Genomic DNA, 19,278 nt, shown 5'->3' with positions numbered 1-19,278 from the left:
AGTAGATGTGTTGGTACTATACATGATGTACAGTGTAGTAGTAGTGTTGGTACTATACATGATGTACAGTGTAGTAGTAGTGTTGGTACTATACATGATGTAGTAGTAGTGTTGGTACTATACATGATGTACAGTGTAGTAGTAGTGTTGGTACTATACATGATGTAATAGTAGTGTTGGTACTATAAATGATGTACAGTGTAGTAGTAGTGTTGGTACTATACATGATGTAGTAGTAGTGTTGGTACTATACATGATGTACAGTGTAGTAGTAGTGTTGGTACTATACATGATGTACAGTGTAGTAGTAGTGTTGGGACTATACATGATGTAGTAGTAGTGTTGGTACTATACATGATGTACAGTGTAGTAGTAGTGTTGGTACTATACATGATGTAGTAGTAGTGTTGGTACTATACATGATGTACAGTGTAGTAGTAGTGTTGGTACTATACATGATGTACAGTGTAGTAGTAGTGTTGGTACTATACATGATGTACAGTGTAGTAGTAGTGTTGGTACTATACATGATGTACAGTGTAGTAGTAGTGTTGGTACTATAGATGATGTACAGTGTAGTAGCAGTGTTGGTACTATACATGATGTACAGTGTAATAGTAGTGTTGGTACTATACATGATGTACAGTGTAGTAGTAGTGTTGGTACTATACATGATGTAGTTGTTGTGTTGGTACTATACATGATGTACAGTGTAGTAGTAGTGTTGGTACTATACATGATGTACAGTGTAGTAGTAGTGTTGGTACTATACATGATGTAGTAGTAGCGTTGGTACTGTACATGATGTAGTAGTAGTGTTGGTACTATACATGATGTACAGTGTAGTAGTAGTGTTGGTACTATACATGATGTAGTAGTAGTGTTGGTACTATACATGATGTACAGTGTAGTAGTAGTGTTGGTTCTATACATGATGTACAGTGTAGTAGTAGTGTTGGTACTATACATGATGTAGAGTGTAGCAGTAGTGTTGGTACTATACATAATGTACAGTGTAGTAGTAGTGTTGGTACTATACATGATGTACAGTGTAGTAGTTGTGTTGGTCCTATACATGATGTACAGTGTAGTAGTAGTGTTGGTACTATACATGATGTAATAGTATTGTTGGTACTATAAATGATGTACAGTGTAGTAGTAGTGTTGGTACTATACATGATGTAGTAGTAGTGTTGGTACTATACATGATGTACAGTGTAGTAGTAGTGTTGGTACTATACATGATGTACAGTGTAGTAGTAGTGTTGGTACTATACATGATGTAGTAGTAGTGTTGGTACTATACATGATGTACAGTGTAGTAGTAGTGTTGGTACTATACATGATGTACAGTGTAGTAGTAGTGTTGGGACTATACATGATGTAGTAGTAGTGTTGGTACTATACATGATGTACAGTGTAGTAGTAGTGTTGGGACTATACATGATGTACAGTGTAGTAGTAGTGTTGGTACTATACATGATGTACAGTGTAGTAGTAGTGTTGGTACTATACATGATGTACAGTGTAGTAGTAGTGTTGGTACTATACATGATGTACAGTGTAGTAGCAGTGTTGGTACTATACATGATGTACAGTGTAATAGTAGTGTTGGTTCTATACATGATGTACAGTGTAGTAGTAGTGTTGGTACTATACATGATGTAGTTGTTGTGTTGGTACTATACATGATGTACAGTGTAGTAGTAGTGTTGGTACTATACATGATGTACAGTGTAGTAGTAGTGTTGGTACTATACATGATGTAGTAGTAGCGTTGGTACTGTACATGATGTAGTAGTAGTGTTGGTACTATACATGATGTACAGTGTAGTAGTAGTGTTGGTACTATACATGATGTAGTAGTAGTGTTGGTACTATACATGATGTAGTAGTGTTGGTACTATACATGATGTACAGTGTAGTAGTAGTGTTGGTACTATACATGATGTACAGTGTAGTAGTAGTGTTGGTACTATACATGAGCGGTAGTAGTAGTGTTGGTACTATACATGATGTACAGTGTAGTAGTAGTGTTGGTACTATACATGATGTACAGTGTAGTAGTTGTGTTGGTACTATACATGATGTACAGTGTAGTAGTTGTGTTGGTACTATACATGATGTAGTAGTAGCGTTGGTACTATACATGATGTAGTAGTAGTGTTGGTACTATACATGATGTACAGTGTAGTAGTAGTGTTGGTACTATACATGATGTACAGTGTAGTAGTAGTGTTGGTACTATACATGATGTAAGTGTAGTAGTGTTGGTACTATACATGATGTACAGTGTAGTAGTAGTGTTGGTACTATACATGATGTAGTAGTAGTGTTGGTACTATACATGATGTACAGTGTAGTAGTAGTGTTGGTACTATACATGATGTACAGTGTAGTAGTAGTGTTGGGACTATACATGATGTAGTAGTAGTGTTGGTACTATACATGATGTACAGTGTAGTAGTAGTGTTGGGACTATGCATGATGTACAGTGTAGTAGTAGTGTTGGTACTATACATCATGTACAGTGTAGTAGTAGTGTTGGTACTATACATGATGTACAGTGTAGTAGTAGTGTTGGTACTATACATGATGTACAGTGTAGTAGCAGTGTTGGTACTATACATGATGTACAGTGTAATAGTAGTGTTGGTTCTATACATGATGTACAGTGTAGTAGTAGTGTTGGTACTGTACATGATGTAGTTGTAGTGTTGGTACTATACATGATGTACAGTGTAGTAGTAGTGTTGGTACTATACATGATGTACAGTGTAGTAGTAGTGTTGGTACTATACATGATGTAGTAGTAGTGTTGGTACTATACATGATGTAGTAGTGTTGGTACTATACATGATGTACAGTGTAGTAGTAGTGTTGGTACTATACATGATGTACAGTGTAGTAGTAGTGTTGGTACTATACATGACGTAGTAGTAGTGTTGGTACTATACATGATGTACAGTGTAGTAGTAGTGTTGGTACTATACATGATGTACAGTGTAGTAGTTGTGTTGGTACTATACATGATGTAGTAGTAGCGTTGGTACTATACATGATGTAGTAGTAGTGTTGGTACTATACATGATGTACAGTGTAGTAGTAGTGTTGGTACTATACATGATGTACAGTGTAGTAGTAGTGTTGGTACTATACATGATGTACAGTGTAGTAGTAGTGTTGGTACTATACATGATGTACAGTGTAGTAGTAGTGTTGGTACTATACATGATGTAGCAGTAGTGTTGGTACTATAAATGATGTACAGTGTAGTAGTAGTGTAGGTACTATAGATGATGTACAGTGTAGTAGATGTGTTGGTACTATACATGATGTACAGTGTAGTAGTAGTGTTGGTACTATACATGATGTACAGTGTAGTAGTAGTGTTGGTACTATACATGATGTAGTAGTAGTGTTGGTACTATACATGATGTACAGTGTAGTAGTAGTGTTGGTACTATACATGATGTAGTTGTTGTGTTGGTACTATACATGATATCCAGTGTAGTAGTAGTGTTGGTACTATACATGATGTACAGTGTAGTAGTAGTGTTGGTACTATACATGATGTACAGTGTAATAGTAGTGTTGGTACTATACATGATGTACAGTGTAGTAGTAGTGTTGGTACTATACATGATGTAGTAGTAGTGTTGGTACTATACATGATGTACAGTGTAGTAGTAGTGTTGGTACTATACATGATGTACAGTGTAGTAGTAGTGTTGGTACTATACATGATGTACAGTGTAGTAGTAGTGTTGGTACTATACATGATGTAGTAGTAGTGTTGGTACTATACATGATGTACAGTGTAGTAGTAGTGTTGGTACTATACATGATGTACAGTGTAGTAGTAGTGTTGGTACTATACATGATGTCCAGTGTAGTAGTAGTGTTGGTACTATACATGATGTACAGTGTAGTGGTAGTGTTGGTACTATACATGATGTACAGTGTAGCAGTAGTGTTGGTACTATACATGATGTACAGTGTTGTAGTAGTGTTGGTACTATACATGATGTACAGTGTAGCAGTAGTGTTGGTACTATACATGATGTACAGTGTAGTAGTAGTGTAGGTTCTATGCATGATGTACAGTGTAATAGTATTGTTGGTACTATACATGATGTAATAGTAGTGTTGGTACTATAAATGATGTACAGTGTAGTAGTAGTGTTGGTACTATACATGTTGTAGTAGTAGTGTTGGTACTATACATGATGTACAGTGTAGTAGTAGTGTTGGTACTATACATGATGTACAGTGTAGTAGTAGTGTTGGTACTATACATGATGTAGTAGTAGTGTTGGTACTATACATGATGTACAGTGTAGTAGTAGTGTTGGTACTATACATGATGTACAGTGTAGTAGTAGTGTTGGTACTATACATGATGTAGTAGTAGTGTTGGTACTATACATGATGTACAGTGTAGTAGTAGTGTTGGGACTATACATGATGTACAGTGTAGTAGTAGTGTTGGTACTATACATGATGTACAGTGTAGTAGTAGTGTTGGTACTATACATGATGTACAGTGTAGTAGTAGTGTTGGTACTATACATGATGTACAGTGTAGTAGCAGTGTTGGTACTATACATGATGTACAGTGTAATAGTAGTGTTGGTACTATACATGATGTACAGTGTAGTAGTAGTGTTGGTACTATACATGATGTAGTTGTTGTGTTGGTACTATACATGATGTACAGTGTAGTAGTAGTGTTGGTACTATACATGATGTACAGTGTAGTAGTAGTGTTGGTACTATACATGATGTAGTAGTAGCGTTGGTACTGTACATGATGTAGTAGTAGTGTTGGTACTATACATGATGTACAGTGTAGTAGTAGTGTTGGTACTATACATGATGTAGTAGTAGTGTTGGTACTATACATGATGTACAGTGTAGTAGTAGTGTTGGTACTATACATGATGTAGTAGTAGTGTTGGTACTATACATGATGTACAGTGTAGTAGTAGTGTTGGTACTATACATGATGTACAGTGTAGTAGTAATTTTGGTACTATACATGACGTAGTAGTAGTGTTGGTACTATACATGATGTACAGTGTAGTAGTAGTGTTGGTACTATACATGATGTACAGTGTAGTAGTTGTGTTGGTACTATACATGATGTAGTAGTAGCGTTGGTACTATACATGATGTAGTAGTAGTGTTGGTACTATACATGATGTACAGTGTAGTAGTAGTGTTGGTACTATACATGATGTACAGTGTAGTAGTAGTGTTGGTACTATACATGATGTACAGTGTAGTAGTAGCGTTGGTACTATACATGATGTACAGTGTAGTAGTAGTGTTGGTACTATACATGATGTACAGTGTAGTAGTAGTGTTGGTACTATACATGATGTACAGTGTAGCAGTAGTGTTGGTACTATACATGATGTACAGTGTAGTAGTAGTGTTGGTACTATACATGATGTACAGTGTAGTAGTAGTGTTGGTACTATACATGATGTACAGTGTAGTAGTAGTGTTGGTACTATACATGATGTACAGTGTAGTAGTAGTGTTGGTACTATACATGATGTAGTAGTAGTGTTGGTACTATAAATGATGTACAGTGTAGTAGTAGTGTTGGTACTATACATGATGTAGTAGTAGTGTTGGTACTATACATGATGTACAGTGTAGTAGTAGTGTTGGTACTATACATGATGTACAGTGTAGTAGTAGTGTTGGTACTATACATGATGTAGTAGTAGTGTTGGTACTATACATGATGTACAGTGTAGTAGTAGTGTTGGTACTATACATGATGTAAGTGTAGTAGTGTTGGTACTATACATGATGTACAGTGTAGTAGTAGTGTTGGTACTATACATGATGTAGTAGTAGTGTTGGTACTATACATGATGTACAGTGTAGTAGTAGTGTTGGTACTATACATGATGTACAGTGTAGTAGTAGTGTTGGTACTATACATGATGTACAGTGTAGTAGTAGTGTTGGTACTATACATGAGTGTAGTAGTAGTGTTGGTACTATACATGATGTACAGTGTAGTAGTAGTGTTGGTACTATACATGATGTACAGTGTAATAGTAGTGTTGGTACTATACATGATGTACAGTGTAGTAGTAGTGTTGGTACTATACATGATGTAGTTGTTGTGTTGGTACTATACATGATACCAGTGTAGTAGTAGTGTTGGTACTATACATGATGTACAGTGTAGTAGTAGTGTTGGTACTATACATGATGTACAGTGTAGTAGTAGTGTTGGTACTATACATGATGTACAGTGTAGTAGTAGTGTTGGTACTATACATGATGTAGTAGTAGTGTTGGTACTATACATGATGTACAGTGTAGTAGTAGTGTTGGTACTATACATGATGTACAGTGTAGTAGTAGTGTTGGTACTATACATGATGTACAGTGTAGTAGTAGTGTTGGTACTATACATGATGTACAGTGTAGTAGTAGTGTTGGTACTATACATGATGTAGTAGTAGTGTTGGTACTATACATGATGTACAGTGTAGTAGTAGTGTTGGTACTATACATGATGTACAGTGTAGTAGTAGTGTTGGTACTATACATGATGTACAGTGTAGTAGTAGTGTTGGTACTATACATGATGTACAGTGTAGTAGTAGTGTTGGTACTATACATGATGTACAGTGTAGCAGTAGTGTTGGTACTATACATGATGTACAGTGTAGTAGTAGTGTTGGTTCTATGCATGATGTACAGTGTAGTAGTAGTGTTGGTACTATACATGATGTAATAGTAGTGTTGGTACTATACATGATGTACAGTGTAGTAGTAGTGTTGGTACTATACATGATGTACATGTAGTAGTAGTGTTGGTACTATACATGATGTACAGTGTAGTAGTAGTGTTGGTACTATACATGATGTACAGTGTAGTAGTAGTGTTGGTACTATAAATGATGTAGTAGTAGTGTTGGTACTATACATGATGTACAGTGTAGTAGTAGTGTTGGTACTATACATGATGTACAGTGTAGTAGTAGTGTTGGTACTATACATGATGTAGTAGTAGTGTTGGTACTATACATGATGTACAGTGTAGTAGTAGTGTTGGGACTATACATGATGTACAGTGTAGTAGTTGTGTTGGTACTATACATGATGTAGTAGTAGCGTTGGTACTATACATGATGTAGTAGTAGTGTTGGTACTATACATGATGTACAGTGTAGTAGTAGTGTTGGGACTATACATGATGTACAGTGTAGTAGTAGTGTTGGTACTATACATGATGTACAGTGTAGTAGTAGTGTTGGTACTATACATGATGTAGTAGTAGTGTTGGTACTATACATGATGTACAGTGTAGTAGTAGTGTTGGGACTATACATGATGTACAGTGTAGTAGTAGTGTTGGTACTATACATGATGTACAGTGTAGTAGTAGTGTTGGTACTATACATGATGTACAGTGTAGTAGTAGTGTTGGTACTATACATGATGTACAGTGTAGTAGTAGTGTTGGTACTATACATGATGTACAGTGTAGTAGTAGTGTTGGTACTATACATGATGTACAGTGTAGTAGTAGTGTTGGTACTATACATGATGTAGTTGTTGTGTTGGTACTATACATGATGTACAGTGTAGTAGTAGTGTTGGTACTATACATGATGTACAGTGTAGTAGTAGTGTTGGTACTATACATGATGTAGTAGTAGCGTTGGTACTGTACATGATGTAGTAGTAGTGTTGGTACTATACATGATGTACAGTGTAGTAGTAGTGTTGGTACTATACATGATGTAGTAGTAGTGTTGGTACTATACATGATGTACAGTGTAGTAGTAGTGTTGGTACTATACATGATGTAGTGAGTAGTGTTGGTACTATACATGATGTACAGTGTAGTAGTAGTGTTGGTACTATACATGATGTACAGTGTAGTAGTAGTGTTGGTACTATACATGACGTAGTAGTAGTGTTGGTACTATACATGATGTACAGTGTAGTAGTAGTGTTGGTACTATACATGATGTACAGTGTAGTAGTAGTGTTGGTACTATACATGAAGTGTAGTAGTAGCGTTGGTACTATACATGATGTAGTAGTAGTGTTGGTACTATACATGATGTACAGTGTAGTAGTAGTGTTGGTACTATACATGATGTACAGTGTAGTAGTAGTGTTGGTACTATACATGATGTACAGTGTAGTAGTAGCGTTGGTAATATACATGATGTACAGTGTAGTAGTAGTGTTGGTACTATACATGATGTACAGTGTAGTAGTAGTGTTGGTACTATACATGATGTACAGTGTAGCAGTAGTGTTGGTACTATAAATGATGTACAGTGTAGTAGTAGTGTTGGTACTATACATGATGTACAGTGTAGTAGTAGTGTTGGTACTATACATGATGTACAGTGTAGTAGTAGTGTTGGTACTATACATGATGTACAGTGTAGTAGTAGTGTTGGTACTATACATGATGTAGTAGTAGTGTTGGTACTATAAATGATGTACAGTGTAGTAGTAGTGTTGGTACTATACATGATGTAGGTAGTAGTGTTGGTACTATACATGATGTACAGTGTAGTAGTAGTGTTGGTACTATACATGATGTACAGTGTAGTAGTAGTGTTGGTACTATACATGATGTAGTAGTAGTGTTGGTACTATACATGATGTACAGTGTAGTAGTAGTGTTGGTACTATACATGATGTATGTAGTAGTAGTGTTGGTACTATACATGATGTACAGTGTAGTAGTAGTGTTGGTACTATACATGAAGTGTAGTAGTAGTGTTGGTACTATACATGATGTACAGTGTAGTAGTAGTGTTGGTACTATACATGATGTACAGTGTAGTAGTAGTGTTGGTACTATACATGATGTACAGTGTAGTAGTAGTGTTGGTACTATACATGATGTAGTAGTAGTGTTGGTACTATACATGATGTACAGTGTAATAGTAGTGTTGGTACTATACATGATGTACAGTGTAGTAGTAGTGTTGGTACTATACATGATGTACAGTGTAGTAGTAGTGTTGGTACTATACATGATGTAGTAGTAGTGTTGGTACTATACATGATATCCAGTGTAGTAGTAGTGTTGGTACTATACATGATGTACAGTGTAGTAGTAGTGTTGGTACTATACATGATGTACAGTGTAGTAGTAGTGTTGGTACTATACATGATGTACAGTGTAGTAGTAGTGTTGGTACTATACATGATGTAGTAGTAGTGTTGGTACTATACATGATGTACAGTGTAGTAGTAGTGTTGGTACTATACATGATGTACAGTGTAGTAGTAGTGTTGGTACTATACATGATGTACAGTGTAGTAGTAGTGTTGGTACTATACATGATGTACAGTGTAGTAGTAGTGTTGGTACTATACATGATGTAGTAGTAGTGTTGGTACTATACATGATGTACAGTGTAGTAGTAGTGTTGGTACTATACATGATGTACAGTGTAGTAGTAGTGTTGGTACTATACATGATGTACAGTGTAGTAGTAGTGTTGGTACTATACATGATGTACAGTGTAGTAGTAGTGTTGGTACTATACATGATGTACAGTGTAGCAGTAGTGTTGGTACTATACATGATGTACAGTGTAGTAGTAGTGTTGGTACTATACATGATGTACAGTGTAGTAGTAGTGTTGGTACTATACATGATGTAATAGTAGTGTTGGTACTATAAATGATGTACAGTGTAGTAGTAGTGTTGGTACTATACATGATGTAGTAGTAGTGTTGGTACTATACATGATGTACAGTGTAGTAGTAGTGTTGGTACTATACATGATGTACAGTGTAGTAGTAGTGTTGGTACTATACATGATGTAGTAGTAGTGTTGGTACTATACATGATGTACAGTGTAGTAGTAGTGTTGGTACTATACATGATGTACAGTGTAGTAGTAGTGTTGGTACTATACATGATGTAGTAGTAGTGTTGGTACTATACATGATGTACAGTGTAGTAGTAGTGTTGGTACTATACATGATGTACAGTGTAGTAGTTGTGTTGGTACTATACATGATGTAGTAGTAGCGTTGGTACTATACATGATGTAGTAGTAGTGTTGGTACTATACATGATGTACAGTGTAGTAGTAGTGTTGGTACTATACATGATGTACAGTGTAGTAGTAGTGTTGGTACTATACATGATGTACAGTGTAGTAGTAGTGTTGGTACTATACATGATGTACAGTGTAGTAGTAGTGTTGGTACTATACATGATGTACAGTGTAGTAGTAGTGTTGGTACTATACATGATGTACAGTGTAGCAGTAGTGTTGGTACTATAAATGATGTACAGTGTAGTAGTAGTGTAGGTACTATACATGATGTACAGTGTAGTAGTAGTGTTGGTACTATACATGATGTACAGTGTAGTAGTAGTGTTGGTACTATACATGATGTACAGTGTAGTAGTAGTGTTGGTACTATACATGATGTAGTAGTAGTGTTGGTACTATACATGATGTACAGTGTAGTAGTAGTGTTGGTACTATACATGATGTAGTAGTAGTGTTGGTACTATACATGATGTACAGTGTAGTAGTAGTGTTGGTACTATACATGATGTACAGTGTAGTAGTAGTGTTGGTACTATACATGATGTAGTAGTAGTGTTGGTACTATACATGATGTACAGTGTAGTAGTAGTGTTGGTACTATACATGATGTAGTAGTAGTGTTGGTACTATACATGATGTACAGTGTAGTAGTAGTGTTGGTACTATACATGATGTAGTAGTAGTGTTGGTACTATACATGATGTACAGTGTAGTGGTAGTGTTGGTACTATACATGATGTACAGTGTAGTAGTAGTGTTGGTACTATACATGATGTACAGTGTAGTAGTAGTGTTGGTACTATACATGATGTACAGTGTAGCAGTAGTGTTGGTACTATACATGATGTACAGTGTAGTAGTAGTGTTGGTACTATACATGATGTACAGTGTAGTAGTAGTGTTGTTACTATACATGATGTACAGTGTAGTAGTAGTGTTGGTACTATACATGATGTACAGTGTAGTAGTATTGTTGGTACTATACATGATGTAGTGTAGTAGTAGTGTTGGTACTATACATGATGTACAGTGTAGTAGTAGTGTTGGTACTATACATGATGTAGTAGTAGTGTTGGTACTATACATGATGTACAGTGTAGTAGTAGTGTTGGTACTATACATGATGTACAGTGTAGTAGTAGTGTTGGTACTATACATGATGTAGTAGTAGTGTTGGTACTATACATGATGTACAGTGTAGTAGTAGTGTTGGTACTATACATGATGTACAGTGTAGTAGTAGTGTTGGTACTATACATGATGTAGTAGTAGTGTTGGTACTATACATGATGTACAGTGTAGTAGTAGTGTTGGGACTATACATGATGTACAGTGTAGTAGTAGTGTTGGTACTATACATGATGTAGTAGTAGTGTTGGTACTATACATGATGTAGTAGTGTTGGTACTATACATGATGTACAGTGTAGTAGTAGTGTTGGTACTATACATGATGTACAGTGTAGTAGTAGTGTTGGTACTATACATGATGTACAGTGTAGTAGTAGTGTTGGTACTATACATGATGTACAGTGTAGTAGTAGTGTTGGTACTATACATGATGTACAGTGTAGTAGTAGTGTTGGTACTATACATGATGTACAGTGTAGTAGTAGTGTTGGTACTATACATGATGTACAGTGTAGTAGTAGTGTAGGTACTATACATGATGTACAGTGTAGTAGTAGTGTTGGTACTATACATGATGTACAGTGTAGTAGTAGTGTTGGTACTATACATGATGTACAGTGTAGTAGTAGTGTTGGTACTATACATGATGTAGTAGTAGTGTTGGTACTATAAATGATGTACAGTGTAGTAGTAGTGTTGGTACTATACATGAGATGTAGTAGTAGTGTTGGTACTATACATGATGTACAGTGTAGTAGTAGTGTTGGTACTATACATGATGTACAGTGTAGTAGTAGTGTTGGTACTATACATGAATGTAGTAGTAGTGTTGGTACTATACATGATGTACAGTGTAGTAGTAGTGTTGGTACTATACATGATGTAGTAGTAGTGTTGGTACTATACATGATGTACAGTGTAGTAGTAGTGTTGGTACTATACATGATGTAGTAGTAGTGTTGGTACTATACATGATGTACAGTGTAGTGGTAGTGTTGGTACTATACATGATGTACAGTGTAGTAGTAGTGTTGGTACTATACATGATGTACAGTGTAGTAGTAGTGTTGGTACTATACATGATGTAGTAGTAGTGTTGGTACTATACATGATGTACAGTGTAGTAGTAGTGTTGGTACTATACATGATGTACAGTGTAATAGTAGTGTTGGTACTATACATGATGTACAGTGTAGTAGTAGTGTTGGTACTATACATGATGTAGTTGTTGTGTTGGTACTATACATGATATCCAGTGTAGTAGTAGTGTTGGTACTATACATGATGTACAGTGTAGTAGTAGTGTTGGTACTATACATGATGTACAGTGTAGTAGTAGTGTTGGTACTATACATGATGTACAGTGTAGTAGTAGTGTTGGTACTATACATGATGTAGTAGTAGTGTTGGTACTATACATGATGTACAGTGTAGTAGTAGTGTTGGTACTATACATGATGTACAGTGTAGTAGTAGTGTTGGTACTATACATGATGTACAGTGTAGTAGTAGTGTAGGTACTATACATGATGTACAGTGTAGTAGTAGTGTTGGTACTATACATGATGTAGTAGTAGTGTTGGTACTATACATGATGTACAGTGTAGTAGTAGTGTAGGTACTATACATGATGTCCAGTGTAGTAGTAGTGTTGGTACTATACATGATGTACAGTGTAGTAGTAGTGTTGGTACTATACATGATGTACAGTGTAGCAGTAGTGTTGGTACTATACATGATGTACAGTGTAGTGGTAGTGTTGGTACTATACATGATGTACAGTGTAGCAGTAGTGTTGGTACTATACATGATGTACAGTGTTGTAGTAGTGTTGGTACTATACATGATGTACAGTGTAGCAGTAGTGTTGGTACTATACATGATGTACAGTGTAGTAGTAGTGTTGGTTCTATACATGATGTACAGTGTAATAGTATTGTTGGTACTATACATGATGTAATAGTAGTGTTGGTACTATACATCATGTACAGTGTAGTAGTAGTGTTGGTACTATACATGATGTACAGTGTAGTAGTAGTGTTGGTACTATACATGATGTACAGTGTAGTAGTAGTGTTGGTACTATACATGATGTACAGTGTAGTAGTAGTGTTGGTACTATACATGATGTAGTAGTAGTGTTGGTACTATACATGATGTACAGTGTAGTAGTAGTGTTGGTACTATACATGATGTACAGTGTAGTAGTAGTGTTGGTACTATACATGATGTAGTAGTAGTGTTGGTACTATACATGATGTACAGTGTAGTAGTAGTGTTGGTACTATACATGATGTACAGTGTAGTAGTAGTGTTGGTACTGTACATGATGTACAGTGTAGTAGCAGTGTTGGTACTATACATGATGTACAGTGTAATAGTAGTGTTGGTACTATACATGATGTACAGTGTAGTAGTAGTGTTGGTACTATACATGATGTAGTTGTTGTGTTGGTACTATACATGATGTACAGTGTAGTAGTAGTGTTGGTACTATACATGATGTACAGTGTAGTAGTAGTGTTGGTACTATACATGATGTAGTAGTAGCGTTGGTACTGTACATGATGTAGTAGTAGTGTTGGTACTATACATGATGTACAGTGTAGTAGTAGTGTTGGTACTATACATGATGTCAGTGTAGTAGTAGTGTTGGTACTATACATGATGTACAGTGTAGTAGTAGTGTTGGTACTATACATGATGTACAGTGTAGTAGTAATTTTGGTACTATACATGACGTAGTAGTAGTGTTGGTACTATACATGATGTACAGTGTAGTAGTAGTGTTGGTACTATACATGATGTACAGTGTAGTAGTTGTGTTGGTACTATACATGATGTAGTAGTAGCGTTGGTACTATACATGATGTAGTAGTAGTGTTGGTACTATACATGATGTACAGTGTAGTAGTAGTGTTGGTACTATACATGATGTACAGTGTAGTAGTAGTGTTGGTACTATACATGATGTACAGTGAAGTAGTAGCGTTGGTAATATACGTGATGTACAGTGTAGTAGTAGTGTTGGTACTATACATGATGTACAGTGTAGTAGTAGTGTTGGTACTATACATGATGTACAGTGTAGCAGTAGTGTTGGTACTATAAATGATGTACAGTGTAGTAGTAGTGTAGGTACTATACATGATGTACAGTGTAGTAGTAGTGTTGGTACTATACATGATGTACAGTGTAGTAGTAGTGTTGGTACTATACATGATGTACAGTGTAGTAGTAGTTTTGGTACTATACATGATGTAATAGTAGTGTTGGTACTATAAATGATGTACAGTGTAGTAGTAGTGTTGGTACTATACATGATGTAGTAGTAGTGTTGGTACTATACATGATGTACAGTGTAGTAGTAGTGTTGGTACTATACATGATGTACAGTGTAGTAGTAGTGTTGGTACTATACATGATGTAGTAGTAGTGTTGGTACTATACATGATGTACAGTGTAGTAGTAGTGTTGGTACTATACATGATGTAGTAGTAGTGTTGGTACTATACATGATGTACAGTGTAGTAGTAGTGTTGGTACTATACATGATGTAGTAGTAGTGTTGGTACTATACATGATGTACAGTGTAGTGGTAATGTTGGTACTATACATGATGTACAGTGTAGTAGTAGTGTTGGTACTATACATGATGTACAGTGTAGTAGTAGTGTTGGTACTATACATGATGTAGTAGTAGTGTTGGTACTATACATGATGTACAGTGTAATAGTAGTGTTGGTACTATACATGATGTACAGTGTAATAGTAGTGTTGGTACTATACATGATGTAGATGTTGTGTTGGTACTATACATGATATCCAGTGTATTAGTAGTGTTTACTATACATGATGTACAGTGTAGTAGTAGTGTTGGTACTATACATGATGTACAGTGTAATAGTAGTGTTGGTACTATACATGATGTACAGTGTAGTAGTAGTGTTGGTACTATACATGATGTAGTAGTAGTGTTGGTACTATACATGATGTACAGTGTAGTAGTAGTGTTGGTACTATACATGATGTACAGTGTAGTAGTAGTGTTGGTACTATACATGATGTACAGTGTAGTAGTAGTGTAGGTACTATACATGATGTACAGTGTAGTAGTAGTGTTGGTACTATACATGATGTAGTAGTAGTGTTGGTACTATACATGATGTACAGTGTAGTAGTAGTGTAGGTACTATACATGATGTCCAGTGTAGTAGTAGTGTTGGTACTATACATGATGTACAGTGTAGTGGTAGTGTTGGTACTATACATGATGTACAGTGTAGCAGTAGTGTTGGTACTATACATGATGTACAGTGTTGTAGTAGTGTTGGTACTATACATGATGTACAGTGTAGCAGTAGTGTTGGTACTATACATGATGTACAGTGTAGTAGTAGTGTTGGTACTATACATGATGTACAGTGTAGTAGTAGTGTTGGTACTATACATGATGTACAGTGTAGCAGTAGTGTTGGTACTATACATGATGTACAGTGTAGTAGTAGTGTAGGTTCTATACATGATGTACAGTGTAATAGTATTGTTGGTACTATACATGATGTACAGTGTAGCAGTAGTGTTGGTACTATACATGATGTACAGTGTAGTATTAGTGTTGGTACTATGCATGATGTACAGTGTAGTAGTAATGTAGGTACTATACATGATGTACAGTGAAGTAGTAGTGTTGGTACTATACATGATGTACAGTGTAGTAGTAGTGTTTTGTAGGATCAGCACCAGTGGTTTTCTGTATGTCTGGGACCATTCAGTTAATAGTGAAGGAAACAGCCGGCTACAGACAGTGATCTGTCTCTGTCTCTGTTATGGGTTGAACTGGAGTAGAAAGCAGAACGGGGAGGACACATTGTGAACTCAGGGACTGTTTCCACCAGGGTGAATGGGGTCAACAGAGTTTATCAGAGTTTGTCACGATGTGAGTAAAAGTGCAGTCAACATGGACTCACTAGAGAGCCAGAAAAGAGACGGATGTAGAAAGAGAGATAGATGTAGGGAGGGATGGAGATAGAGAGAGAGATAGATGTAGGGAGGGATGGAGATAGAGAGAGAGATAGATGTAGGGAGGGATGGAGATAGAGAGAGAGATAGATGTAGGGAGGGATGGAGATAGAGAGAGAGATAGATGTAGGGAGGGATGGAGATAGAGAGAGAGATAGATGTAGGGAGGGATGGAGATAGAGAGAGAGAGATGTAGGGAGGGATGGAGATGGAGAGAGAGATGTAGGGAGGGATGGAGATAGAGAGAGAGAGATGTAGGGAGGGATGGAGATAGAGAGAGAGATAGATGTAGGGAGGGATGGAGATAGACAGAGATAGATGTAGGGAGGGATGGAGATGGAGAGAGAGATAGATGTAGGGAGGGATGGAGATAGAGAGAGATAGATGTAGGGAGGGATGGAGATGGAGAGAGAGATAGATGTAGGGAGGGATGGAGATGGAGAGAGAGAACATGGATATGAACAGCTGTTTGAGGCATTACTCAACATCTGTCCTGCTCTTCACTTAGAGTGGTCTGCTTACCAGGGCTGCCACACACACACACACACACACACACACACACACACACACACACACACACACACACACACACACACACACACACACACACACACACACACACACACACACACACACACACACACACACACACACACAGCCAATTTCATAACTACACATGTATTCTTAATCACTAGCAATCTGAAATGTCCAGTACAATTTTCTGTGTTTTGTGTCTTCGTTAATTCTCAACACCCAGAGCCAAATCTGAGGTTCGCACTGGCCAGCTACTTCATTTATGTCTCGTCTGTCATAAGAAACTTTATCTTCCCTTCTGTTTAATGTGTTCTTATATTCAGTCCTAAAACACAGTTCCCTGTATTCAAGATTAGAACCTACAATTTGTTTATAATGATTTCTGCTTGGAGGATAAGGAGTGATATTATCTCCCTCCTTGGTGATGAGGTGGTGTTTCATTTCCTGCACGCAACAGGGAACATGTCACACACACACACACACACACACACACACACACACACACACACACACACACACACACACACACACACACACACACACACACACACACACACACACACACACACAGAGTGCTCTGGTACTGCAGCCTGTGGTCTCCCATGGGCGACATCGCTGCTACTAGAGCATTGTGGGAAAATGCAAATATTGACACCCGCTCGATCTGCGTTGAAATACTACAGTAGTTCATCAATTACATCGGGCAACATGACCCATATTGTTAATACTGAGGCTTGAAAATACTACTATGGTGCTATTGTTAGGTAAAAGCTGACATGGCTTTACATAATAGCAGTTGTGCAGAGGATTAGCCTACAGCCAAATATCCATGTGGACAGAATCGTTACAGACGTTAATGCATATAGTGTCCTTTACATATGGACCTGGCTAAATCAATGGCTTGACATGCGTTGATATGATCTGATGCATCTACTGTATGTGTGCATTACCTGCAGCTGTTTGACCGCGTGAGGGAGGACAACCCAGACTTCCACCAGAAGATAGTTCCTATCAGCAGTGAGTTGACACAGCCTGCCCTGGCCATCAGTCCTGAGGACGTAGAGAGACTGACCTCCTGCGTTAACATCATCTTCCACTGTGCTGCCACCATCCGCTTCGACGAACCCCTCAAGTGAGGACCACACCCCCTACACACTATCTCTTCCTCTATCACCTAGCTATCATGCTAACTCACTACTTTATCAACTCAACAAATCAAATCCGTTTGATTCTATATAAATGCATGGACATAGCTTGTGTCTGACACAGAGAGGTACAAAAACATAGAGATCCTATTAAATGACGTCAACACAGTAGACAGTCTCTAGTTGAGAGGAGTTCAGCCCGTATAGGGGCCAGGGTCATCTTTATCTTGGCCACATGTTTTATTTTGATGTTTTACTCGGTTCTGGTTTATGGGGTCGGAGGGTTTTGCTTTGTCATTGTCCCTAGTACCAGGAAGTGCCCATTGTCCAGGGACTTCCTTACAGGAAGTGATGATGGGTTGATGGTGTGGACTGTTTGTGTTCTGGTGTTGACCAATGGGAAAGCTGATACATCTAGAGTATGATGAGGATGTTGAGAAACGCAACAGAGATTCCACGATAATATAGCGTCTGTGTAGCGTCTGTCAAGCAACATTGTTGACCTAAAATGGTTGACAGGCAAACACTTACATAAATAGTCATTAAACATATTAAATCAAAATCCAATGCAATGTATAGAATACAGTAACATTGAATTTATATTAAGGTTTTTGAAACAGTTTAAGTTTTCACTATTCCACGTGGTTTCATCATCTCACGTAGTAGACAGTGGATCGATGTTCCATGTGGTGAGAGAGAGACAGACAGATAGAGAGAGAGATGTATCCAGGGAGTCTGCAGGTAGCAAGCTGTAGGGGGTAGAGAGATGTCTTTAGATGTCCCTCCTACTCAGTGAGGAAGCAGGAATGAGCTATTCAGAGGGATTATTAAAACGTTAAAGAGCTGTCTATCTGTCTCAGTGTATTCTCACAAGTCTTCATCATACTGTTAAATACGCCTGTCTGGGTGTCTGTGTGGCTGCTGGGAACAGATCCCGTTGAGTAGGACAGACAGGACAGCCTTAAGGGATGAGATGCAGTCAGAGAGGTGAAAGGAGGTGTGGGGAGGCGGGACATTCGCCATGACTGACAGCTCAGTTAGGGAAAAGCTGTGAGATTGTTCTCTGAACAGCATCATAGCTCTCTTCTCTTCCCTCTTTCACTTTGTCTTTCTCTTTTCACCCCTACCTCTCCATCCCTTCCTCTGTATTTCTCTCTCTCCCCTGTTCTCTCTCACGTTCTCTCGTCTGACACACAATGTTGATACCCCGTCTCCAGGGAAACAAAGTTGCCAGGGGGTGTTGGAGCATAATCAGACAACAGTTTAATCACTGGGACCAAGACTACAGCTCTTCAGATAGCGCCCTAGACACAACATCTGTGCTGTGCAAATGTACAAGGCTAGTCAAGCCTAGCACTGAAGCAG

General features: G+C 37.5%; 1 protein-coding gene across 2 annotated transcripts in view; it reads left to right on the top strand.

Annotated features, from left to right (window-relative positions):
- The window catches only part of LOC106576356 (fatty acyl-CoA reductase 1), a 115,262-nt gene that overhangs the window by 76,788 nt on the left and 19,196 nt on the right, over positions 1-19,278 (top strand). For both annotated transcript variants that reach the window (XM_045699967.1, XM_045699966.1), the window contains exon 3: positions 17,725-17,900. In XM_045699967.1, coding sequence (XP_045555923.1) covers positions 17,725-17,900 — 176 coding nt within the window. The remainder of the gene's footprint in view (positions 1-17,724; positions 17,901-19,278) is intronic.

Source organism: Salmo salar, chromosome ssa17, assembly GCF_905237065.1.
Source record: "Salmo salar chromosome ssa17, Ssal_v3.1, whole genome shotgun sequence".
In the NCBI taxonomy this organism is placed as follows: Eukaryota; Metazoa; Chordata; class Actinopteri; order Salmoniformes; family Salmonidae; genus Salmo; species Salmo salar.
This window is presented reverse-complemented; position numbering and strand designations above follow the sequence as displayed.